At 32.9% G+C, this 26566-nt stretch overlaps 1 protein-coding gene across 3 annotated transcripts; it reads left to right on the top strand.

Annotated features, from left to right (window-relative positions):
- Positions 1-341: 341 nt before the first annotated feature.
- Rsph3 (Radial spoke head protein 3) lies at positions 342-26335 on the top strand. 3 transcript variants are annotated; one of them, XM_065352587.1, is made up of 8 exons: positions 342-515; positions 10902-11007; positions 11660-11815; positions 20148-20288; positions 20399-20524; positions 20774-20906; positions 21583-21669; positions 23619-26335. In XM_065352587.1, exons 1-8 carry the CDS (start codon positions 397-399, stop codon positions 25889-25891), a joined length of 3141 nt encoding a protein of 1046 aa, XP_065208659.1. In that variant the 5' UTR covers positions 342-396; the 3' UTR covers positions 25892-26335. The 3 variants fall into 3 exon arrangements, with proteins under 3 accessions (XP_065208659.1, XP_065208657.1, XP_065208658.1); XM_065352585.1 differs by lacking the exon at positions 342-515 and adding an exon at positions 5069-5985; XM_065352586.1 differs by lacking the exons at positions 342-515; positions 20148-20288; positions 20399-20524 and adding an exon at positions 5071-5985.
- The last annotated feature ends 231 nt before the right edge of the window (positions 26336-26566 follow it).

The following is a 26566-nucleotide window of genomic DNA, read 5'->3' on the forward strand; positions in this document are numbered from 1 at the left end:
TCATGTTTCTAACACCAAAACATATCCTAGTAGTGCGCTCTGTGCCTCTTTCCAAACACCTTAATCCATCGCCATCGCTCTCTACCCCATCTTTGCTTCACATTCTTCCCACTTAATCGTGTAGAAAGCGCTCCTGGCATCGTTTCATTCCGCTCGTCAACTTCAGATAGCACTACTCGACCCTTTTTCAAAATCTATCAAATGCCTAGAAACGTGTTATGAAGTAACCCATGACAACGGTAACAGTTTACCGAGGAAATAAATAATTAAAAAACGTTTTTGGACGAAATTTTGGTAAAGTAAGTACCTATGTATCGTAAAGTAGAATCCAAACAAACATACGACGCAATAAAGTAATGACGAGAGAAAAAGATCACGCGATCCAGTTGGAAGAATATGTGCATTAATAATATGACCCCTTATTTTACAACGTTCAACAAGACCGCTTACGTATTCCGAAGTACACCCAAGATTTTGTACTCGAATCCGAATCGATTCAAACAGGTGACCGACGAGTGAGTATTTATTATTTATATATTTAATAATAAAGGTCAAAGCTATGCGTATTTTTACAAGGCTATGTATACAGAAACAATAACACACCGTAATCGATAGGTAACATAAACATTCGTAGGCTAGGCATAGGTATATAGGTACGAGTACTATTCCCCATTATACTATGTACAATTCTAGTCTAAATCCATAAGTTGATTTGACCAACAACAAAAAAAGTGTTACATTCTGGCATAAAAATAACACATTTATACAAATTGCGAACGAATTTTAGTATGTTTATGGGACAATATTGATAGAGTACACGACCGCAGGGAAAACTAGAGCCGACGATCGTATCACCTTTTTTTTTCTCTCTATATTTACACATTTTCTCCAAAGGTGCGACAATGATGGCGAACCGACGAGGAAAAATTCCGGTAATTATGTCATTAGAACTTGACGTGACCGGCGATGTACAAAAGTTGAAAATGCGAATAAAATTATCGTATTCCCTCGTTCGTCTCGTCATACGAGTAGGTAAGTTCGTTCATCCAAAGTTTACTGATCCCGGGCGATAATCGAACACGATCGCGTGGCTAATTTCGACTTTCGAGCCCGCTGCGTAAACAACGTTTGAAATAAAAAAAAAAAAAAAAGAATTGGTTACTTTTCCTTCGCAGGTCGTTTATGTATGTATAATGTAAAAGAAATTAATTGTTGTATTCGTTCATCGAGATAGGTACAAATGTGTGTAGGTAGAAAAGAAATGGCTCGAATGCCCCTTTTTCACTTCTCTTGAATCATGAACCTTTTTAGAACAACTTCTTAACATATTTAGAGTTTTAATTATGCACAGAATAGTATCGTACAAAGTTCAATCAACTACATTGTAAATTTACATGATATGAACATTAGCTTGCAAGACTGTTTCGATTTCGAAACTGAGAAAAGTAGTTGACCTAATGTTAAAAAAATATGACCAATTTCTATATTCAAGGACTATCTTATTAATCAGCCATTCTCTGATTCTCGTTCGATGAAAGAAATTCAAAATATGAGCGATATAATTCAGCTGAATTATTACGAAAATTCCTAAAGAAATTCTTTAAGCTTTACAAATATGTACTTGAAAAAATTGTGCAAAACAAGAAGAAAATGTGAAAAAGTCCAAAAAAAATCAGTTTACCTGCAGATGACAAAAATCGTTAAAATGGGGGGGGGACTTATCTGCTTATCTGAAAAATGGAAGAGAAAACGGGAATATTTCTCAAAATTTGTAAATAATGTAGAAATGAATGAAATATTGTTCAAATTCATTCATTTTTAACTTGTTCTCCAAATTTCATTAAATTGCAAACTTATTGGTTCGATGAATCTACATTATTGTGGGACCCAGGAAACTGACATCAACAAAATAATTTGAAATTCGAATTCAGTGCCTTGAATACCAAACAAACGATAGGTCACATGAAATTTTCAATTTTTTCGAAACTTGGAGAGCTTGTTGGGGGACTTCGAAGACTACTTATCAAAAAAGTAGGCGCAAATTCGAACTTCGCGATATCAAAAACATTGCGAACAAAATTCAACAAGATTTTCAATACTTTTTCCAAATCCCGGCCAAAATTTTAGAAATTTCAATCACCCTAAGTTACCTGTAAATTACTCATTACCAGAAATTCATTAAAAATTGATAAAAATTCAGCAGAAATGTAAAATAATTAATCCTTTTCCTCAAAAATACCAAAAATTACCGATAATTAACCAGGATTTACGAGTAATTTACCTAAAATTACCACAAATTTACCAACATTCATCAGTATTTTACCAAAAATCACCAGAAATTATCTGCAAGATACCAAAAGTTGGCCGTAATTTCTGGATATTACCAGCAATTTACCAAAAAATTACCGGTTATTCACCAAAAATTACCAGTGATATACAAAAATGAAGTATCTTCTCCAAGGAATGTCTTGAATCATGGACATGTTTTTTGCTCAAATCAACTCAAATGTTTAAAAGTCAGAAAGACAGCCAAAATTTTTTTCAAGTTTTTTTAAGCCAGCGAGACGCAAATTTTGGAAAGACTCCCCCCCCTCTCCCACCGCAAAAAACGTAATCAAGGCAAAATTACCAGTAATTTACCTAAAATTCCAGTAATTCACCAGAAATTACCCGTAATTACCACTAATTTCCCAGAAAATATCAGTATTTTACCAAAAATTACCAGTTGTTTACCAGAAATTAGCTTTAAGCAGTAATTGTTACTAATTTACCAGAAATTATCAGTAATTTACCAGAAATTACCGGTGATTTACCAGTAATTTACCAATGAAAATATTACCAGTAATTTACCAATGAAAAATGATCAGTACTTTATCAATAAAAAATTACCAGAATTTACCAGAAATTACCAGTAATTAACCAATGAAAAATTACCAGTAATTTACCAGAAACTACTAGTAATTTACCAAAAATTACCAGTAATTTACCAGAAATTACCAGTAATTTACCAAAAATTACCAGTAATTTACCAAAAATTACCAGTAATTTACCGAAAATTACCAGTAATTTACCAAGAATTACCAGTAATTTACTGAAAATTACCAGTAATTCACCAAAAATGATCAGTAATCTGCAAAAAATTACCAGAAATCATCTGTAATTAGCTAAAAATTATCAAAAATTTACCAGAATAAACCTTTTACCAAAAATATTGATTGGACCTCTCAAGCACATACAGTTTTTCTTTTCAATCTTTTCAAGTTTTCACAACTCATAGTATTCTTTTGAGAATTTTCAAAAAAACTAGTCCACAAAAGAAAGGGGGAGGGGGAGTGAATGTTCCAATTCACAAAAATAGTGGCGAGGGTGTCATCAAATTAAAGATTTTCGAAGGCGCTAATTTGATTCTGAAACCAGTTTGACTCTCAACTTAGAAGTAAGCTCACTAGAAAGGAGGAGATGGAGCCCAAAATTTTAAAAACTGCAATGTGGGTGTTGAAAATAGGTATACGTTTTTAGAGACCAGAGGCGTTGATTCTCGTTTTGATGACCTTTTTTCCCAAAACTCAAATTGAGCTAACAAATCAGTGGCTAAAACTCAGAATTTTGAAAATAGAACATGGATGTGAAAATCTAAATCCTCAATGTACCTCAGTTCTGAGTTTGGGATAAACGGTATCTCAAAATAGGAATCAGCGAGCTGAAAAACCAATAATTTGTCGCCTACATCACTTCGTACGATGGTTCCAAAATTTTACTCCCGTTTCTTCTCCTTGGCAGTAGCCTCAGGTTTGACATAAAATTTGAATATTTGAAAAAAATCGTAAAAATTATCATCAAAATGAAAAATTAATTCATCAACTGTACATGAAACGTACATTGAATTGAAGTTAAAATAAATGAAATTGAAAAATAGCTTAAACGATTTTTAAAAAACCCGAACAAATCCATTTCGAACTAACAAAATTTTTGAAAGATGAAATGATTTTAATCTCTTTCCAGTGCCTACTTTTTAAGCGATTTCATTTCACAAGCCTCCGAAATTGAAAATAGAAAAAAATTTGAACCACACAAAAAACAATGAAACTCTCTCCCTCAATCCCTGCGGATCAAGTGTAAAATGACCACAATCTACTCGGAAAAAGGACCCCCCTCCAAAAAAATGAAAATAAGCAAAAAATTGAACACTCAAGGCCAGAAATATTTACGAATGAACCAGAATACGTTCCAAGATTTCATTCGAATTGATAATTTTTGGGAAAATTTCTCAGCAACGCTACGTTGCCAAGTTCACATGACAATTTAACCAAAAAATATCATGATTTTCAAACCCAGACGACAAAAAATTAACGTTACGAGACACTTCGAAATGAATTTTTTACAACCAACCATTCGATATAACGACGGGTCATGGACAGAGGAAATTTTGAAAGCGAAAAATCCTTCAATTTTAAACTTTCCTCCAAATAGTCAACGAAAACAACTAATTTTCCTGAACACTAAAAAATGAATAACTTTGTGAGAAATTCCACATGGAAAAAATTATCCAGTTGTCTAATTTCATAAACACCGGCGACCGGGCACGGGCCAGCCCAACTTTCAAACCCTATAATCACACCTGGTTGAATTTTCTTCGTTATTAATACGGCTACGTACAGTACACATGTGGTATCAGATTTTCATTTAAAGGCCTTCTATTTATGTAAGGTTTTATATCGAAAGTCATGCGATACACCTGACTTTCTCCTTGTAGTTGTTTGGGCCCGAAAAACTCGACTTATTCAATACGCGATGATTATCGATTGCAAAAATAAACATATCAATAATGAAAATAATAATAACCAAACGTGCTTTTGAGGTTCGAGCTGCCTTCATGGAGCTATAAAGGTGCGAGTAATTCAATTCACATAAGTAAAATTATGCAGGCGCCAATTATGTAGAGGTTACAGGACCGCAGATAGGGCCAAAATCACATCTACTCGTATCGTGCCAACCATTCATAAAGTTAAAACGGTTAATAGTCGAGTAGGGAATTGGCTCTCTGACGTCCGAGTCATGTCCACGACTTCGAAGGTATGCGTTGGTCAGAGGAAAGAGGTCGTTCGGGGTGGACTTGCGCGCACAAAACCTGTACACGACGATATAGGGTTAAAAAGTACAAAAGGTATAAAATCAAGTGGTCAGTTTTCGCCATCGAGCACGCGATTAATTAACGTGGTTGTAAAATGTGAATCTAGTTATTCGGACTTGGAAATGCTTCTCGTGTAACTTTTCTCGAAAATGATGACGGGTGTTTAGGGCGGGGGTGAAGTTTTAGATTACTATGTGCACAAGTTTACTCATCAATACCGATCATACGCGTAAATCGTTTACAATTCTCGCCGACGATGATGACTCAATGAACGATCGTTTCGACTCGCAAGATACCAGCAACCACTTGCCGTTTATTTCGAATAAGATCAAAAGCGTCTATCATCAGAACTGTGTAATACCTAACGAAGACTTCAGCATACTTTATAACTCGATTGCCAGCAAGTTACAGCCTCCTTCTCAGCATATAACGCTTTTGAATCCGAATAAAAACTTGTACTCTCCTTCGAAGGAGTTCTTTAACAAAGTAAGCTCGAAGTTACGCGATCTTCGGCCCAAAGTTACACCAAGGGAGGAGGAACCGCCGAAAGATATATTCAAAATGGAGAGACCCATGTTTATAACGACCGTGAAATCGGGTACATTTCTGGAGCCACCTCCCGAAGTAGCAGCTTTGCTCGGTTTGAGGAAAAATAGCTTCAATGGCAACAACACGAACTCATCTAATTCGTCTACGGGCAAAGCTCAAAATAATGATCGAATGTATTCGTTCGCCAGTAAACCTAGAATACTCAAATCAAACCTGCACACTAATTTCGCTTCCAGAAGTTTATTCAGAGTTGAAAATAGACGCGAAAAACGCGAGACTTTGAACGAACCTCTGCCTAAAATAACGTAAGTAGGTATAGATTATACTCGTATTTGGAAAATTGCGAATACCTAAACCTAGTTTATTAATTTGACGTTTTGAAGGTTTATTAAATTTGAGACGTAAAAAAAAAGAGAAATGAGCTAGGTTGTTTTGTTTTTTTCAACCAGAGGTATATCGAACGTTTGTTTCGGTACGTTTCGTTTCGTGACCGTAATTTTATAAGCCATCAGTCGAGAATACAATTTATGCCTGTGATTACACCGATATGCAACCTAAATCACGTGCGAGTCGAATGTGTCGTAAATGAAAACGATGATAAGGTGCACACAAGGATGTGTTTCAGAAGCAATAATAAAAACACCGTTGCTCGAAATGCGAAATGAAAATACGATAATTCTTATTATTTCAACCGAAATGAACCCATCAAAAAATTCACTATCAGATAAAAATTTTTATGCTTTGAGACCTTCTGAAATATCGTTGGATTTTCCAATCTAATGTTTTCAATATTCAAAAAAATATTCTATTCGAATGAAAATTTTTCAATTTTCGAACAATTTTATCGTTGAAAAATATCAAGATTTTTCTGATTAAAAGTCATAAAACTCCCAAACAATTTTTTTGAATATGTTCAAATTTTTTAAGAAAAAAGGTCGAATTAAAATTTATTTAAAAACAAAATTTTTCCAGACAAAATTTTCAATTTAAAAAAAAATGGGAAAAATTAGAAATAACTTCTTAATAGTTATCATAGAAAATAGCATTTTCTCAAGCATTTTAAAAGGGGAAGGGGTTTCAAAATTGAATAAAATCTAACAATTTCCAGATTGAGGGGTTTCAACTTTTAAAGAGACCTATACATAGAAAAATGAAAAAAAAAAACATTTGAAATTTCTGAAAAAGGAAAAGGTTAAACTTACAGAGAAAAAAAAATTTACAAAAAATAAAAAATAAAATTTCCAACAAATATATTTTGAAAAGAAAGGAGTTATGTAAAAACTAATTCCAATCACAGTTTCTCATAGTAAAAAAAAAAATGAAAAAATGGGCGAAAAATCGTGAAATGAACGAAAAACGATTTCATTTGACATTCAAAATACAAAAAAAAATAAAAATAAAATGTTAACATTTTTTGATTGAAAAGTTGGAAATTAGTAGAACCTTTTTCGCAAATTCCGAGAAAAAGTTAGACCTTTAACACGATTTTTTTCAAATGTTCCAAAGAAAAGGATGGGTAAAAACTGAATAAAGTTCAAAAATTTCAGATTTAGCTTTTTTGTTTTCAGAGCAAACTGAAAAAAATAAGAAAAAACCCTCACAATTCTAAAAGAAGAAGAGAATTAAAGGTCAAAATTGAAATAGCAAAAATGACCAAAACAAATGTGCTTGTAAAGTCTCCTCTCCAAGGAAATTTGTCATTGATTTTCTGCCCAAGTCTGACATAAAGTTGAAAAATCGATAAGATTTTCGAACAATTTTTTAAAAATCTGATGAAATGTTACAAAGTTAACAGGTTTTTATCTATGTTTTCAAAAATCAACCTCACATCGACTAAATCGTAAAATGATAGAAAAAATGGAAAATTTTGAAACTTGAATGATTCAAAAAAAAAATCGAAATCGCAATTTTGGCAAAAAAACAGCAGCATTTTAAACAAAAAACTTTTTCTGTTTTAAAGCAGGAGGGAAAGGAGGGTTGATACTAATTAATTCAAGTCAAAAAATTGTAAGATTGAATCCTTTTTCGTAGTTTGAATGAAAAATTATTGTAAAAGTAGCAACAAAAAAAAACATAAAAGGAAGAAAAATGAGAAAATTCTGAAGTTTGTTGAAAAAAAACGAAAACTGTAAAACTTTCTTGTATCCAACCTACTACCTAGTTTCGGCAAAAAAGCAGGATTTGTAAGACGAAATTTTTTCAAATGTTCCAAGTTCCAACACCAGGAAAAGATGTAAAAAAAAACCTGATTCATGTCGAAAATTTTCTGATTAAAGCTTTTCTATTTTCAAAAATAACCAGAAAAAATGAAAAAAAAACTCAAAATTCTAAAAAAAATGAAAAGTCAAAGTTTGAATGAAAAAAAAATGGAAAACGCAGAGATTTTTGCAAGGAATTTTCTCTACTTACATTACGTGTTTCAGTTCAGGGAAGAGGGGCTTTGTCAAATTTATTGAAGTCAAAAGTTTTCAATGGGAAAATTTTTCTATTTTTGATGTGAAATTTTTTTTTTCATTTTTAGGGTGAAATTTAAAAAAAAAATTTCAATTCTTACAGAAAACAGGGTAAAAGCAGGAAAAACACGATAAGCAGGACTGTTAGACACCCCGACATTTATTTTTGAACTAAAATCTCTCGCTTTTCAGGAGAAAAAGTACTTTGAAAAATCATTTCATAAAATTCCACTTTGAAATACTCAACAAAGGCACTTGATTGTATCCAAAAAAAGAAATTTCAGTTTCAAAAATTTTAAACATTTTTTACTCCCATTTTCCCACCATTTTACTCGTAGCAACTCCTGCAATCACTTCTAAGTATTACGACGAGTTCCTAATCTCTTAATTTTCAAAAATCACCGTTGGAAGGGATGATCAATGATTTTCTCGGTGTATTACTAAAATCCAAAAAGCATTATTTTAAGATATTTTTTGTGCTTTTTTGTACACTCGAGTTTATTATTTTTGTGCTTCTAGGTATTAAATAATTTGCAAATGACTCGCAAATCTACTTACGTATTGTACATATTTTAATGCTCTTTAGGATGAAATTCGTACTCACCTGAAACAGAAAAAAATACAATGGGAATTAGTTGATTATAATATTTCAATAATAAATCATCATCATTACCCTAATTTGAGTCAGAGCAAGACCATCAATTAAAAAAAGGGGGGAACAGAAAAAACACCTTTATGCATCATTCAAAATTGACACATCATCCTCCCCCCTCCACTCCCAAAAAAAAAGTCAAAAATGATATCCACCTTCTGAACACATACATTGATTAGCAAGATATCCACGACAAGAGTTAACAAAACTTGAAAATCGTATTTTTGTATATTTTAGAAAATTTATTCGTGTGAAAATCTGTCCTTTCCTTCTCATTTCTACAATTAAAACAATGCACTTGTAAAAAATCTACTTTCAAATTTTGAAAAAAAAAAGAAATTTCCAATAAAAGAAACAGACAGAAAGATGAATTTTCAAAGGCATAAAATATATCAATAAATTAATTTTTTCGTATAGGTAGATGTTGATTATTTAGTCACACAAATATTTTTTTCAGCTTTGACACATTCATTTTTGTGCAGCTGAGCAAATTATTCAAAAAATTTCTCAGTTTCGTCAAAATAATCGACGCATTTTTCATTCGATTAAATGCCAGACACCCTGATCACTGATTGTACTTGATTTGAGGGAAAGACCAAACACCCACATCAAGTTCCAAAAAAACGACCCCTTCTTGCCCAAAATACCAAACGAGACTCTTACACCGCAACCAAATTATCGTTCGAAAATACATAATACCATAAAAAATGTCATTTTCAGAGACTAAAATTTGTTGATAAAAATCTAATATTCACACAATAAACAATTTGATCCTTGAAATAGAATTTCAAATTCATAAATTGATACGACACAATATTTGGCTAGAAAATATCACGTGAAAACTATTATTTATGTTGAAATCCACCCAACAATGCGTCGAAAAATTTGAAAAAAAAACTCTCTATTTACCAATTATTACATCTTAAATACATATTTGGTCAACTTCAGTAGGTACCATAAACTAGCATTATAATATGCTAAATTGCCTCGCACATCTGAGAATCACTGATTTAGGCTACAAAAATGATTACCGAATAAAAGGTATAGGTAGTACCTCTACCTTTACCTAAATGTATGCGAGCTGGCGTGCACATACATAAAGGAGTAATGAAATGAATTTTTAAAAACATTTCGACGCAATGTAGCTCGTAGCATTTGGGCGATTAGTGAAAGGAATGTCCTATTTTTTACATCAATTTGTGTATTCCTTTTTTTTCTGTTATTCGAATACTAAAAGTAAAAAAGGTGTCGAAACACAAAAATCAAAAACTCGGTCAATTTTTAAAACTTTTCAGACTTTTGAACGTTTAGTAAGAGGTATAAAAAGTTTCACTTCGAGAATCCATTTTTCAAAAAAAAAAAAAGTTACTTACCACTAAAATTATCTACGCTACTTTATTATTAGATAGAAATTGATTATTTTCAGCATTTTTTCCAAAATATTTCTCTTTTTCTCCCTATCACGATTCATTCGATACTTTCGCACCTCCCACAACCTGCCCCCTCTCCTTCATAAATGGTCAATATTGTAAGTTGACAATGAAGACATTTCGGGTCTTGTCATCTATCGACACTCGTTCGGACCGATCGCATAATAAATTCGAGTCTGTAATTACCCATCGATCGAGCAGACTCGAGTTGCGGTATTTCACCTTCAAGCACACGACCATGAGATTTTCGTACAAGCCATAAAGAAAATCGTGAAAAACTACATTCACCCGAAAGAAATTCAAATTAAATGCTAATATCGCGTGAACTTAACCATCATTCGATGTACCCGAGTACAGCACAGGTGACTTATCGTAACAATCTTTTTCGCAATTCATTACTCCGAAACCCATATTATATTATACCCTCCACTATGCCCAAAAAAGCTTTCTTTTAGGTAGTAAAGTCTTAATACCCCCGTGGAACGTGTACTTTCCACATTTTCTCGGTTCATTTTCAGACCAACTACAACCATAAAGAGAGAGAGAAAAAGAGAGTATAATAACAATATTGCGACGTCGTGACGTCATTTGTTTGTATGATGGGGTTGTTTCTTATGTACATATCAAGGTCAATATCGTGCGACACAGACGACCACTAATTACGATTATTTTTTAATGCATTTCAGGAATGATACGTCCGAAGGAGGAGGGCCTTCTTATGGCAACACCATGTTCGACAGAAGAGTGGCAAGAGGTAGTAATTTTGCAGCTCAGCGTCCCAATGTGATATCGGTAAATAAACATTGATAAATTTATAAACAAATCCACCTCCTTGCGATTCATTCTATAAGGTCATCTCTGTCTATATGCGATGGTTCGATAATGAATACCGCGCTTTCAACCCTTCATCGCTTACACTATACATATAGGCTGATGAACAAATCACGAAGACCTCCAGACCTTTAACTCTATGTCTAGTGTAGGAATGAATACAAGGAAATCGTGTATAGGTACATATAGACGATGATGTGTTAATAATATCGATACCAGTGCGGTATGAGTTTAATATTGACCCATTAAAAACGTCACCACTTTACTTTGAAACATTAATTTCAATCTTACTAACCCACTTAGAACACACACCGTAGTCAAAAATCGCCGGCTTCGTTGCGTGTACGTGTACGTCGTGTTTTCCTTAGTAACTGAAAGTTTCAATTATTATATTCCGCTATGATGAAAAATTAAATAAACGCGTACTTGACATTTTTTCATTATTTTTAGACTTGTAGGTTGTTGAAAAAAATGGACATTTTCGGCGTAACGTTTCCTTATAACTGACACAAATTCTACAACTAAGTTGGCATTTTAAAAAAATAAATTGAAAGGATGCAATTTTCGAGTCAAATTAGGCAAACCACTTTCACGTCATATTTTTTTATTCCAGACTGAACATGTGCTCAGTCGACAGGCAGAAGCTCGAAGGAGAGCAGCAGTTCGACAACGAGCCCAGATACGAGCCAGAAAATTAAGGCTAGGAACACCACCTCCGATAGATGGCAGAAGACATGGACAAATTCAGACTGATAAATATTTAGAAGAGGTACGTTTGGTGGTTTTGACAATCCTTTTCAGTACCAGGTTGATGAAAAAACTGGAAAAAATGAGTTAGAGGTTTTGAGTTTGGATGAAATGAATTTTGAAGGTTATGCAATATACACCCTACTTGGTGGCGAGGGATTTTACGTATACAATTATGAGTTGAGAAGATGAGAATGTTTTGGAATGTTATCAAGTTCATCTGTCCAAGAAATTCTACAGAAATTATGGAGTAAAGTAGATTAAAAATTGAAACTGAAATGCAATGATCATCAAAGAGAAAATTGTCTTTGAGTTCTGTTTGAAAAAATTCAGATGAGTTTTCTCAATTTTTTTATGTATTTTTTCGAGGTCAATGACCTTGAAAAAAAAATTAGTATGACTTCAGGGTATGTTGACCAAGTTTGATGCAAAAAACCGAAAAAAATGAAATTCTCATCGCTTGAACATTTTTTTGTGTGGCCAGTCTTTGAAATGCGAGGGTCCAGGTGGACGTCCTTCAAGGGGGAGGGAGAAAGATGTAAAAGTAAATGTCATTTTTGAACACATAAACACTGTTTGTAGGAACAAATTTTGAAAAAAGAAACGATGAGAGATGATTTTAATTTGAGACTCAAGGGTTCCCTCAAATAAAATTTTTAGGAGAAGTAAATTTTAAAAATACATCAAGAAACAACTTTTTTTCCGCAAGACCCAAAGATAAGTCGGTAAAATTTCTGCAACTTACATATTTAGCTTTCCAACCTAATATTCCATAAAAATAATACAAATTGACCAATTAAGGCACAATTGGCAAAACAAATTCTAATTTGAGAAAAGCTAGGTTGGAAGAGCATGCAAAAACAGTCAACCAGTTAAAAATTCGAGTACTTGATTTAATTTTTTGAGTGCTTGGAAATTTTTAAAAACCAAATTTGGAGCAAAGGCAAAAAAATAAATTTTTATCCAGTTAAACTAAAAATCTGAAATTTTTTGACCTTCTATTTTTAACCTTCTCTCACCAAATGGATTCAAAGTGGTTTTGAGTTGTCTCGAGTAGTTCTGGACTTCTGGAGCCTTCAGTTAAATTTTCGGAAACTTTCAAGTTCCATAAAATTTATGCGAATCGACGTCACAGAACATTCTAAAAACCTTTCAAAGATTGTTTATTTCTAAATTGGGAGTGTAGAGGGTCATTAGGATATAGGTCGATATATTATAAAAACTACATAAATGTTTGGACTTAATGTGCTCTCAAAACCTCAAAAAACACATCTTAAACATTATTTTCATTTTTTCCTCTGTATTTTGACCATATTATGCATATTCAAGGACATTTTTGGGGGAGGGGGGCTCAAAGATATCATATCGAAAAAACGAGCCAATATTTGAACTCAGCACCTTGAAATTAATAACAATTGATATGCCACTCAATTATTAAATTTTTTTGGAATTTTGACCAAATTTGGGAGCTTTTGTACCCTCGGGGGGGGGGGGGGTATTGAAATCTGAAATAGGAATTTTTTTCCATAAAGAAATACAAATTGGGCATCAATGTATTTTTTTTGAAATTTTGAGGGTAAATTTTGAACTTATGTATTTCATAAAAACTTGAGCATTTCATTTTGAAAGTTCAAATTCGAGCTCTTTGAAAAATTATGACTGATAATTCTCAATCTCTAATTTAATCTCATCAATACGTCGCAAACAGATTCAGATCAAGTTCAACCAGTTTTGTAATATGAATTTTCAAAGTTGAGAAGTTTCACAAAAAATTATTACAAACGCTGCGTGAAAATTACGAGGACTACTCTCACGTTCTAGTCCCCCCCCCCCCTCCCCTCCACTCCCAAAAAAATTTCAACGAAACCGGAGAACAATGCCCCACAGTCTTCATTTTTAATTCCAGTATAGGAATGAACCTCAATTACAATTATTCACGGCAAACTGGTTATGCAATTTAATTGACATACATTTCTACATGTTGATTAAATTGCATAACCGGTTCGCCGTAAATTTACACCTGCGAGGCAAATGTCGCAATTAGAACAAAACTTTTGGTATGAAACAAAGTTAGATCGAAAATGCATGAAGAAATACATCATCTTTCTAAATTTCAGAGCCTAAAGTCATTCTTCGAGTTTTGGAGATTTTTCAAAAATTTTAGGGCCAAAAGTGAAAATTAAAAATCAAAATTTTACCTATCTAATTTAACAAGGAAGCTGAAATTTGGTAGGAATTTCATTGTTGAATCTCGGAAAGCAGTTCAGAGCCATTTTCAGTACTTTTAGAGCCTTCAGTGAACTTATAGAAATTGTGATTTCCACGAAATTTTACCCAACCGAGTTTTGAAAGCTGAAAATTGCTTCATAGCAAACTTTCAACCTCACACATAAATTGGAGACGGTTTCTAATTGTTCTGGTGTCTCCAGCAACATTTTTGGAATATCAGTTTCTTGAAAAATAACCTGACATTTGTTCAAATGAACTAAAGCACTTATAAATTAAATTATTCAGTCCATGAAAAAAATTTAGGTTTTTGAAATGACCCACATAAATGATTTTTCCAAAATCAGTTTATGCTGGATCAGCATGCAGCTAATGCAATTAACCAATTAAAAAATTTATTTTGGGAGGATTTTGAAACGACTTCGGCTAACTAGAATCGACAAAATGTTACTAGAAGCTTTAAAACGACTTTAATCCATCCTCATTTCAGCTTTCTTACTGGATTGAGTTAAATTTCGAGAATATTATAATTTCCATAATTTTCTGAAAACTGCAGAACTACTTAAAACAGCTTTAAATCTATTCGGGGGAAGAGGAGGTGGTCAAAAATTGAGGTAAATACTTAAGTTCAGCTTATAAGCTCAACTGGGTAGAATTTTGATTTTGTTATAATTTTCGAAAATTCTCAAGAGTTTGACAGATGAACTGAAATACTATGTAATTTTGTCTAGTAGAATATTTTCGGATTCAAAAATTTTCATAGTGGTTTGGGGGAGGGGGAAATGCGGTTAAGGTTTCCTCTACAAGGAAAGGTTTGAATCATGGATATGTTTTTTGTTGCTGAGCTCTGTTAGATTTCATCTTACGAGTAGATTATGGAAAATCACAAATCTCCCAAGTAATCTTCATCAAACTGCTTTTGCTAATGTGAGAATATTACCTAATTCTGTTCAATTTTTGAACAATTTTTCAAAAGAAGGCACAAAAGGTGGCCACTGAACTCAATCAAAAATTGCTTTATGTTTAAAAAAAATGCAATCAAATGTAACGTCTTCAAAAATCACTGGAATGTTGAACATAAAAATGTAGAAAATCATAAAATTCAGCAAAAATTGTAGAAAACCAATTTCAAAAGTATGATTGACTTGACAGAAAAAAATTTCAAAGAATGTATCGCAAAAATTTGAAAATGATCATTTTCATCATTACAAACAATAAAAATAATTTTTTCTATTAATTTCTACAGTTTTCAACAACTAAGTATATGCAATAATAAATTTTTTGATTCAAAATCCTTAAGGGTGTAGTTTAGTAGGTAAATGAGTAGGTAAAATTTGACGATTTCTATTTTCCAAATTAAACAAAAACGGGCGAATGGATCTGCTTCATTTTTGGATATGTTGTTTAGAAAGGTTATATCTCGGCGAGTACGGAGCTGTTTTTATGAAATTTGCTTTAGAATAAAAATATTTTGGATTCAAAGTTACGTAATTTAGGGTCATTTTCATGACAGCATTATTCATTTATGAGACAATATTTCAAAAAACCGAGCTCGTACTCGCCGAGATATAACCTTTCTAAACAACATATTCAAAAATGAACATTATTGGATCATTTTTGAGCGTGAAAAATGGAAAATACGAACACTATTTTGCCGACTTTTTATGGATTAACGTCGCCATGACAGTCAACAAATTTTCGTTTGTTTACATATTTTAGTTGAAGCATTTTCAATAAAGAGAGCGTATGTGTGGTTTTTGCAATTTTTGCATTTTGAGAACGGTATTTTTCGTTCTTTTCATCACAAACCCTTCTGGCCACATTAATTTCAACTCAAAATCAAAAACAATTTTGTAATGTTATCAATTATCACTTCGAAGTAAAAAAAAATTGCATTTATTCTTGATATAATTAATAATTTTCATTAATGTATTCCAAAATAAATTTCACGTTGTTTCAACAACCAATAAACCATGTAGGTATACCTACCTTACCTACATACTACCTGCTTACATTTTATTCACTCAAGTTTAAGTATATGTGGGGTGCTTATCAACTTTCATTTAATCAGATTCAAAGTAAGTGAAAAAATTTACAAATTTTGAACGAACTGAAAATTTCAAAATTATACCTCTCATTATTTCATTTCGAAAATTTACTTCCTTGTGGACTTCCCAAAATGTCCATATCTCGTGAGTGTACTTTATTTCTCAAAGTTCAAAGTTTGATCTCTCTAAACCAAGATGGTAATAATGGGTGAAAAAACACAATTGAATACAGGTTTGGTTTTCAGTTTCAGTTGAACGTCTTTTCTCAATAAGCGAAGTTTTATTTGATTTTGTTTGCATTTTTTGTAATTTTACTGAAATTTCATCCACATTTGATGATTGAATAATTTTAATGCTTTTTTGAGTGTTTTCACACACATCTTCAAAAACACTTCTTCATGAATTTTAGGCAAATGTCGTTGAATTTTCAGAATTTTGTTAGTGATTATATTGTTATCCTTTCTTCAACGATCTTCAGCAATAGCAATTTTATTGCTTTTGAGTCTTTTTGTTTAATTTTGACACGTTTTCATTTTTCAACACTTTTCATATATTTTTAGGAACTGTGATAGAATTACTATTACTTCATTTTTTGGTAGTATACAGTGTTTTTAGAGCTTTTACTTGTGTTTGAAGAAGTTTCAACGATGTTTTTTTTTTTGCTATTCTTGCTCAATTTTGATAACTACAAAACTATTTTTTTGAGCATTTTCGAAGAATCGAGCCTGAAATTGGGTTTTGATTTTTGGGATTTCTGAAAACGTTTGCGGGAAATTCAAATATTCCAACGAAAATATTTTTTTTGAGCATTTTTGGAAGACTATCCTATCTGAGCTCAAAATTGAGTCTTGATTTCCAAAATTTCTGAAAAAGGCATCATGCGACCTGTAGAAACAAAGTGTAGGCAAAAAATTACTATAAAAACTTTTCTCGAGCATTTCAGAAGAATTTTGAGCCAAAAACTAGATCATGAGTTTTGAAGGGTTTGAAAAAAGTGATATGCGATCTATCAAAATAGGTTTTAACTCCCCACCTTTTTTTTTAATTCCTCGTTTTATTTCAAAATTACCAATCAAAAGTCTTGTCAAACCTATTTAAATTGTAAAACAAAATTTTTTTGTGAACATGGGTATTTTTTTCAGGTGGGGGGGGGGCTATCCAAAATCAATAAACTTTAAGCGATTCTGATTATTGAAAGTTTTGAAGAAATTCTATTGTAGTCCTGATATTAATATTGCGTCAGAGATTTGAGAACTTGAAAAAAAATATTGCTGACATTCTGAGATTACAAGTATGTCAGACTTTTCAAAACTGAAGAAAATTGACCAAATGTTGAGAGGTTGACTTTTGAAAACTTGGGAAAAAACACCTCAACTTTCTTACATTCTGTCAGACTTTTAAGAACTTGTCAAAAAAAAATTGTTGACTTTCTGATATTTTGTCAGCTTTTTTTAAAATTTGGAATAATTCTAAACATTGAGTTGATAAGCGAAAAATGTATCCATGATTTCAAAATTTCCCTGGAAAAGAGACTTTACACCCACTTTTCAAAACAACCAAAAATTTTATTTTTTTGCGAAAAATTCAACTTTTTTGTAAAAACTGTAAAATAGGCCCATCTTTTGCCAAAATTGCAAGAAAAAATTTGCAAATGTCTATTTTGTTTATAAACAAAATCCTCAAAAAAAACTTTTTTTCTCGTCATAATTTTTCTAAAAGTCTTACCTGATATTTTTTGCCAAAATTGGAAAAAAAGACTACCAATTTCTCCATTGAAATTGCAGAGAAGACGGGAGGGGGGGTGAAAACAGCATGAAAAGTTAAAATTTGAATTTTTTACGAAACATTCTCAGATCAGTTCTAAAAATTTTGTATCAGATCGTCTGGATTTTTTCATAAGTGGTTTTTTTCAAATTCCCCCAAAAATTTTAAGCTTGCTTGATTAGGATGGATGATTGAAAACAGAATCGCTCTAATACATAGTTCAAGGTTCTTTTGCTTTGTTGCCAAATTTGTAATGTCGAAGTTAAAAAGTGTAATTTTTTTGAAAAGTTGTCAAAAAGCGTCTATTTTTGGCTAAACAGTCAAAAAGTATCCATTTTAGTCAAAATTGTCAAAAAGTGATTATTTTAGCAAAACTCAGGGTCAATTTTAGTCAAAATTGTCAAATATTCCTGTTATTGTCGAGGTGGGCCAAAAAATTCTGTTTTTGCCAAAATTGTCAAAAAATTCTCGTTTTTTCACAAAATTGTAAGAGAGTGTCAATTTTTGGCGAATCGATGATTTGAAATGTTCTTCGGTCAAAATTCTCAGGAAGTAGTTTTTTGATAAAGTAATCAAATGGTTGTAATTCGTAATTTTTGCCAAAATTGCAAAGAGACTTGTGGTTTGTTTGCCAAAACATTCAAAAAGCAATAATTTTTGTCTTGTCAGCCTAAAAATTCCTCTTTTTGTTTTAAAATTTTCCAAATACATAATTAACAAGTCCTGTTATTTACAAAATTGCGTGAAAGCTCATTTTGTAAAATTGCATTTCCCCTCCCTCCCCCACTTTGGAGGCATTGCGTGCCGCCATGAGAAAAAATTTTATAAGAAATTTGTCAGAACAAATTAAATTTTAAAAAATTGAAAAAAATGATTCGGAAAATCAAAAAAATCCCCCATTTATCAAAAATACTTTGGGAATGCATCCATCCAATATTATGGTACATTGAACTGACATTAAATGAAAATGAAAATTAATTCTCCGGCTGAGCGCGTTGGATGCAATTTTCCACGACAACGTCGTGGAGAAAAAGTGGCGACGCGCTTGACCAGGGAAAATTCGTTTATTCGTGACAATCGGAACTTCGGAAGTCGGAATTATATTGGAAATTTTTCGAAATGAAACGAAAAATTCGATTTGGCAACGCTTCATACGTAATAAATAACAATGTGTACGAGTGTGAGTGCAACAAATGGCAACATTTAATGCAAAAATGCGCATGCACAATTTTTAATAATTCGTTCAAAATAAATTCTCATAAATTATTCAATTTTTCGTTCGTGAACAAATCAGTTATTTTTCAACTGATAAAATTGAAAAGTAAAATTTTAAACTCTCGATTTGGCAGCCAAATATTTTTCAATAAAAATTTCCCATTACCTATTTTCTCGGATTTTTGGAAGCTAAACTACACCCTTAACCTCACCACTTGTTTTTTTTTAAATTTTGAGTCCCTTTACTTTCGACACTTTAAATTCTAAATCTCTGATCGAGAGATTAGATACATGATTTCCTTTTTTAAATTAGTCCACTTCTAGCGATAAGAATTCATTAATTTACTGAGACCTGAGACCTGAGACAGCTTTTGGGAAACACTATGTGTACTTAAGTATTTTCATTTTCACCGAGTAACTTCCGTTCAACAATTCATTTTACGGAAGGAAGCATCAAAATTTTTCTAACCTACGGGTCAACTCCTATCCTATACGAAAGAACTAGCAGCACTCAAATTAAAGTCTATACCAAAATAGACCCATTTACGTAGCAATCAATCATAGCCAGAATAATAAATTAGCTCAGGTAGGTACCTAACACGCGAACACTACTCGAAATCAGTATCGCATACCCTGTCAATCGAATCAATCTCGAGATTTACTTCATTAGGCGAATAAAAAATTCAAATGGTAAATCAAAACCCAACGAATGAGCGAGTAAAATACCTACTAATACCAACTGTAAATTCGATGACCCTGCATTTTAAACTTTCCACAAACATTTCACCTCGAGGTTATCGACGAAAAAATAACCCGCAGTTGCGGTCGTAAAATATTCTCCCTGTTAACTTCTTTTTTTATGTATAAGGGTGTTCCTTTTCGAGTCAATCTTATATAAAAATAGACTCGTTTACGTTTTGTTAATTACCTTCTTGAGGTCCTAGCAGGTCGACATGACATCGTACATGGAATATTATACGTATTTTTTTCCTTTCTTATGTCAACTTTTGAAAACCAGATATTTCGTCACCTGCTATTCTGTTCAATCAATTTGAAATTTGAAAAAAAATTATCGCTGACTGTAAACCGAACCATTTACAGTTAACCGAACGTCCTCCAGATAAATCCATAGCCTGTCAAGCTGATTTACCAGTAGAACATCATTCTCCAGTATATTCCTTAGACTCAAATTCCAATACCACGACAGGAGTCGAAGCTGAAACTCAAATTTACCCCGGAGATGTAAGTAATGTAACCTGGTCGCCTCCACGCTTCCCCTTATCACTGGCGAAACGCTCCAATCAGCGCAAGCACCATAGGCGGTATTTTCAAAGCGAATTCTTCCGTTACAGTTACCAGATATCGATGACGAATTACCTTCTGTTGTAAGCTCTATCGTAAACAAAATTTTACAAGAAGCTATTTTAGAAATTAATGACGAAATCGAAGTTCTTAGATTACGAACTTTAGCTAGCGAAGTGAGTATTTGAAATCGCTTCTCAGCATAGTAGCCCGATTTCATACACAATCGTAAATTTTTTAGTAACTTTAAATACGTACGTAGGTAAAATGCTTCGGGAATAACAGCATGGCCTTTAAAGATTAGACTGCCTATTTATATTATAAATTTTATCTAGATTTTGCCATAATCAATTGATAATTTTGCGTATTTTTCTCACACTCGTATTACCTATCTCGAAAGTAATTCCATTTACGTTATTTTACAGCAAAAACGTGCAGCTGCCAATCCATCTAATAACGATGAAAATGGGGTAATTACCAAAGCTCAATTACACATGCTGATTCAGCAAGCCATCGACGAGTTGAAGAATTCCGAGCAAACTGAATCAAACGACAAAAGTAAGTGCATCGTGCTGTATTTCAAAGTTTGATGAACCAAAAATGAAAATTTCCATTATCTATAAGCATACCTAAATAAGAAATAAGCACAAGGAAAAGAGAAACAAAAGGTGTAATCTACTCAAAAAATTCGCTACCAAAAAAAAAAAAAAACTTGATCTAATTTCACATGCAACATAGAAAACCAACAAATAACATTGGATCGATTTTTTTCCACTTTAAATAATTAAGGGGGAATTACTTCGCAATAAAACCCATTAAATGATTCCATTGTTACGTATACCTACTTTCAAGTATAGGTAAAAAAAATTCTAGACATCGATGTTCTGAAATTATTCGGGAGTTATTTTGTCTGTGTTCGCTGTTCAAACGAATGAATAAAACAGCCACTCGAGAGTTTGTATGACAGGAATTCTTTCACGCAGCGTCCGCCATTTATGCAAGATGCTTCTTCGCTTCCCTCCATCTAATACTTATTCATCCCTTTTGTGAAGAACGTGTTAATACAACCCCGAAAAGGTCTGTCGCGTTGGTTCGTCGACTGCACCATACGCTCTCGTTTTCGATTATCATTTTCTTGCTCGAAAAAGAAAGCCGGGACACGCCTCCCTATGTAACTTCTTACTACAGTTGTTAATGACTTAATAACATGCGAAATATTTGTGGTTTTTTTCAGATTACGATGATATTGATAGCAATAGTTTGCTCGAGAAAATATTCCATGAAATTAAAAATATCGTTACGGATGTGAAGTTTTTAAGTGGTGAGTTTTCATCTATTTTTCATGCACTGTAAGTACATTCCTCCTTAAATAGTTTCCAAAAATTGGCCAAATTTAAAACGACAAATTTCGAAAATGTTCAAAAAAGTTTCAAAATAGTGGGCTTTGATTTCCCTACCGAAATTTCAATCCATTTTGATGGGTCGCAAGACAGCTTTCTCGAAAATCCTAAAAACTAATGACCTAATTTTCGAATTAAAACTTCCCAAAAATGCTCAAAAACTTTTTTGTCAAAATATTTAGGTTTATCACAGAATTTTAACCCATTTTGATAAGTTGCGTGACACTTTTTCAAAAAAAAAAACAAAAACCATAGCTCAATTTTAGACTCAAAATTTTTCAAAAATGCTCAAAAAACATTATGAAGAAATAATTGATTTTCTGTCAAAATTTTAATCCATTTTGACAGGTTGCATGACACCTTTTCAAAAAACTCAAAAACCATGACCCAATTTCACACTCAAAAATTCTTCGAAAATTCTCAAAAAACATTTTTGAAGAAATGCATATTTGATTTTTTTTCTAAATTTTTGCATGTTTCGATAAGCCACATGACACTTTTTCAAAAATAAAAACAAAAACAAAAACCCTGGTTCACTTTAATGTTCAAAATTTTTCAAAAATGCTCAAAAAACATTTATAAAGAAACAAATGATTTTCTGTCAAAATTCTGATCTATTTTGACAGGTTGCATGACACATTTTCAAAAAACCCAAAAACCATGACTGGCCCAATTTTAGACTCAAAAATTCTTAAAAACCATTTTTGAAGAAAAATATTTGATTTTCTGTCAAAATTTTGACTCAAGTATTTTAATAGGTCATTCGACACTTTTGCAAACATCACGAAAACCATAAACTAATTTTTGAGCTTAAAATTCTTCAAAAATGCTCAAAACACATTTTCGTCTAAATATTCGAATTTATCGCAAAATTCTAACTCATTTGATACATCACATGACACTTTTTCAAAAATCACGAAAACCATTAACTAATCACGAGCTCAAAATTTTTCAAAAGTGCTCAAAAACATTTTCGTTAAAATACTGAAAATTTTCTAAAAAATTTAACCGATTTTCATATAAATAATGTGACACTTCATAAAAAATCACAGAAACTATGACCCAATTTTGAGCTCGAAATTATTCAAAAATTCTCAAAAAAACATTTTCATTGGAAATAATTGAATTTTTTACAAGATTTTAACTCATTTTGATAGGTTGCATGATAGGTACTTCTTCGAAAATTCTAAAAACCATGACCCAATCTTAGGCTCAAACCATAACTCAATTTTAGGCTCAAATAAAAAAATGAAATTTTTCACCAAAATTTCAACACATTTTGACAGGTTGCATACTTTTTTAAAAAAACCAAAAACCAAACCCAATTTTGGGCTCAACATTTTTAAAAATTTTTTAAAAAATTCTTTAAAAACATTTTTGAAGAAATTCTTGATTTTTTGGCAAAATTTTAACCCATTTTGATAGGTTACATGACACTTTTTCAAAAATCACGAAAACCATCAACATAATCACGAGTTCAAAATTCTTCAAAAGTACTCGAAAACATTTTTGTTAAAATTATTGAAATTTTTCAAAAATTTTGATAGGTTGTTAGTATCACACTTTTTCAAAATCACAGAAACTTATGACTCAATTTTGAGCTGAAAGTGCTCAAAAAGCATTTTCATTGGAAATAATCGATTTTTTTGTAAAATTTCAACTCATTTTGATAAATTGCACCACATTTCTTCAAAAATTCCAAAAACCATGACCCAATCTTGATCTCAAAATTCTTCAAAAATGCTCAAAAAACAAACTGAATTTTTTGAGCTGCAATAATTCCAACTAACTGAACACTCAGCAGGTCTCCTTCTCTTCTCACATCATTATGCCATCACTGATTCCACAATTTCAATTTTTTCTTTCCCAGGAATCATCAAAACCCAATTAGAAAACTGGCCCGAAACCTCGGATCAAACCACAGCCGAATCGGAACAAGCGGAGAACGATCAAGCTGACGATGAAAACGATAACGTCTCAGAGTCTGGAACAATTGATCTAAGAAGAGAAACCTTATCAGCAGCAGACGAGCAAGAAAATCAAACTGCCGATGAAGTCCTGCAACAAATGGATGCCGAGATTGACGCTTACAAGACTGATGATGATGATTTTGAAGACGAGAGTAAAGACTTGAATGAACCCAATAACGATGAAAATGAGGCTAGTGATAGGCGAAATGACCTCGACACTGATTCAATTCGTGATACCGATAATATTGCCGAATCAGATACAACTAGAGCCAATGAAGGATCAGATGATAGACCTGGTTCTGCAAATGAAGAAGGTAATTCTACAACACAACCTGCTGATGATGCAGATGAACCTACAGTTACTGCCACTGAAGTCATCATGGAACAAGGTGATACAAATGATGCTGACAAAAATGAACCTGATGAACAAAATGAATCCGTCAGAGTTAGAAGAAGTATAGAGGAAAACCAAGCCACCGATTCTGAAACTGCCCAGACCAATCAAGAAGTTCCTAATGACTCGCAGTCTGCTGACACAAATGATGAACAAACTGATACCAAGCGAGATCAACCATCTGTGATTATTTCTGAGCATAATGACGAAGATTCAAATCCAACAAATAATGATGAATCAGCAGAACCACCAAAATCAACTGCTGAAGAACCTACAGAACCTACCAATAGAGATTCTGCAGAGTCAACAAACACCAATGGTACACCATTAGACAATGCAAGTGCTGATTCTAATCAGAATAATGATGATCAATCACCTGAAACTAATAATGAAACAGTTCAATCATCAGAAGATGCCTCATCAGCCGCTTCTGGAACCACGACAATTGCAACTTTGAACTCATCTGTTCTTGATCCACCAGTCAATGACTCAAATCCTGAACACGACATTGCAGTAACTGAACTGAACAGTGATGGAACTGAATCTGCAACTGCATCTGCAAATGACCAACCAACTGTAACAATTCCAACTTTGAACGCATCTGTTCTTGATCCACCGGTCAATGACTCAAATCCAGCAGATGATAGTTCAACATCAGATAGAAATGCAGATGCTGAGACATCATCAGAAAATATCCCTCCAACTACTTCTGAGAGTAATCAAGATACATTGGTAATTCCAACTATGAACATGTCTGTTCTTGATCCACCAGTCAATGATTCAAATGATCAAGCTTCTGAACAAGAACCTACTACTGAAAATTCTGCAAATGACGATAACCAGAATGAGAACAATGGTGCTACCAATTCTCCTGATGAAAATCAGAATGCAGGGAACAATCCTGATGATGGTGCAAACAACAATAACCAAATTTCTGATTCCAATGAAGGACAAACCAATCAAAATGATCAGGTTTCCACACAGCCATCAAGTGATCCCGATACCACAAATAATCAATCATCAGAAACACCCATTGAAAAAGACCCTGCATCTACAAATGAAGATGACAAGGATGTAGTTGCTGTTCTGCCACCTTCTGCTGAATCACCTTCAGAGAATCAAGTTGATTCATCAAGGAATCTCGATGATCAACCTGCTGACTCATCAATACCTGCATCTACAGAACCAGATACTACATCTGACAACACGGCTTCTCAAGATGATCCCAATCAAAACACGACTGACAAAGACAATATTTCAGAACAAAGTTCTTCAGCAACCACTAAAGCAGATACAGAAAGCGTTGAAAACAACGAATTACAAAGCAATACCACTACTTCTGCAGATTCTACAACCTCGACAGAACGTCAACAAAATCAATCCGATGATGATGGATCTTCACAAGACTCTGAGAAACCTTTAAACACGGGAAATAATACCTCTGCAAATGACAATCCAGACCAATCCAATGATGGTGCTTCTGCAGGTGAAGCTGATGAACCGAAACAAGATTCTGAAAATGAATCTGTAAATTCAGCTGCAGATTCCCTCAATGTATCAGAAACTGCTACAGCTGATGCAACATCTTTGGACAGAGACAGTTCAAAATCACCAGACAATGACTCTTCAAATCAAATTGACAACGATGTGAGGAACAATAACGAACCTGAAACTCAAGGAAATGATAAACTTATCGAAACCAATAACAACGACTCGACCATCCAGTCGAAAAATCCTACCACGATTGTACAAAATGGCAGCATCATAACGAATAGATGATGTAAGATGTACACCGAGACACTTCTACTAAATTATACGATTAATTTTAAGTTAAATGAGGTAACATCCTAGTAAATATCAACACCATCACCTTATTCATAAGGGTTTAATATTTTACCAGACTTGGAAGTCTCACTGCGATATTTTTATGAAGCAGAGTACAAGATGAGTGTATCTTTGGCAAGCTAAGCATTCTGACTGGCCATCAGAATAAGATCAGTCAGACTTTCTCGAAGTCTTTTTTTTTCAAATCAAAAAGAACGTGTAAATTAGGTAAAGACTGGTGCAGTTTCCTGTTCAACTTCGAACTGTTACTCAGGAGATTTCAATGCATCGTTATACGTATAACTGCACCCTAAAACAAGTGTAATTTATTTTGCTCCTTTTTTTTTTCGTTCCCGGGAAACCATATTGTAAACTATAAATAAATTGATTTTTCATTTATCATGTTTTTATGAAAAAAGCCGAGTTGCGAATCTGAAATTTAAATAAAATACTCATTTAGATGCGGTTAGATACGGTTTGGCGTCAAATTAACGTGTATTCTGTGACTCGACCAGGGGGAGCATTAAGAAAAGTTACGCTCCAAGCGAGGGACAGGGACCACGCATTGATAGATTGTTAATACTGATGACGGATCTAAAAGCGTATACACAGAGAGAGAAAAAAAAGGCA

The sequence above is a fragment of the Planococcus citri genome, chromosome 2 (genome assembly GCF_950023065.1).
Source record: "Planococcus citri chromosome 2, ihPlaCitr1.1, whole genome shotgun sequence".
NCBI lineage: Eukaryota > Metazoa > Arthropoda > Insecta > Hemiptera > Pseudococcidae > Planococcus > Planococcus citri.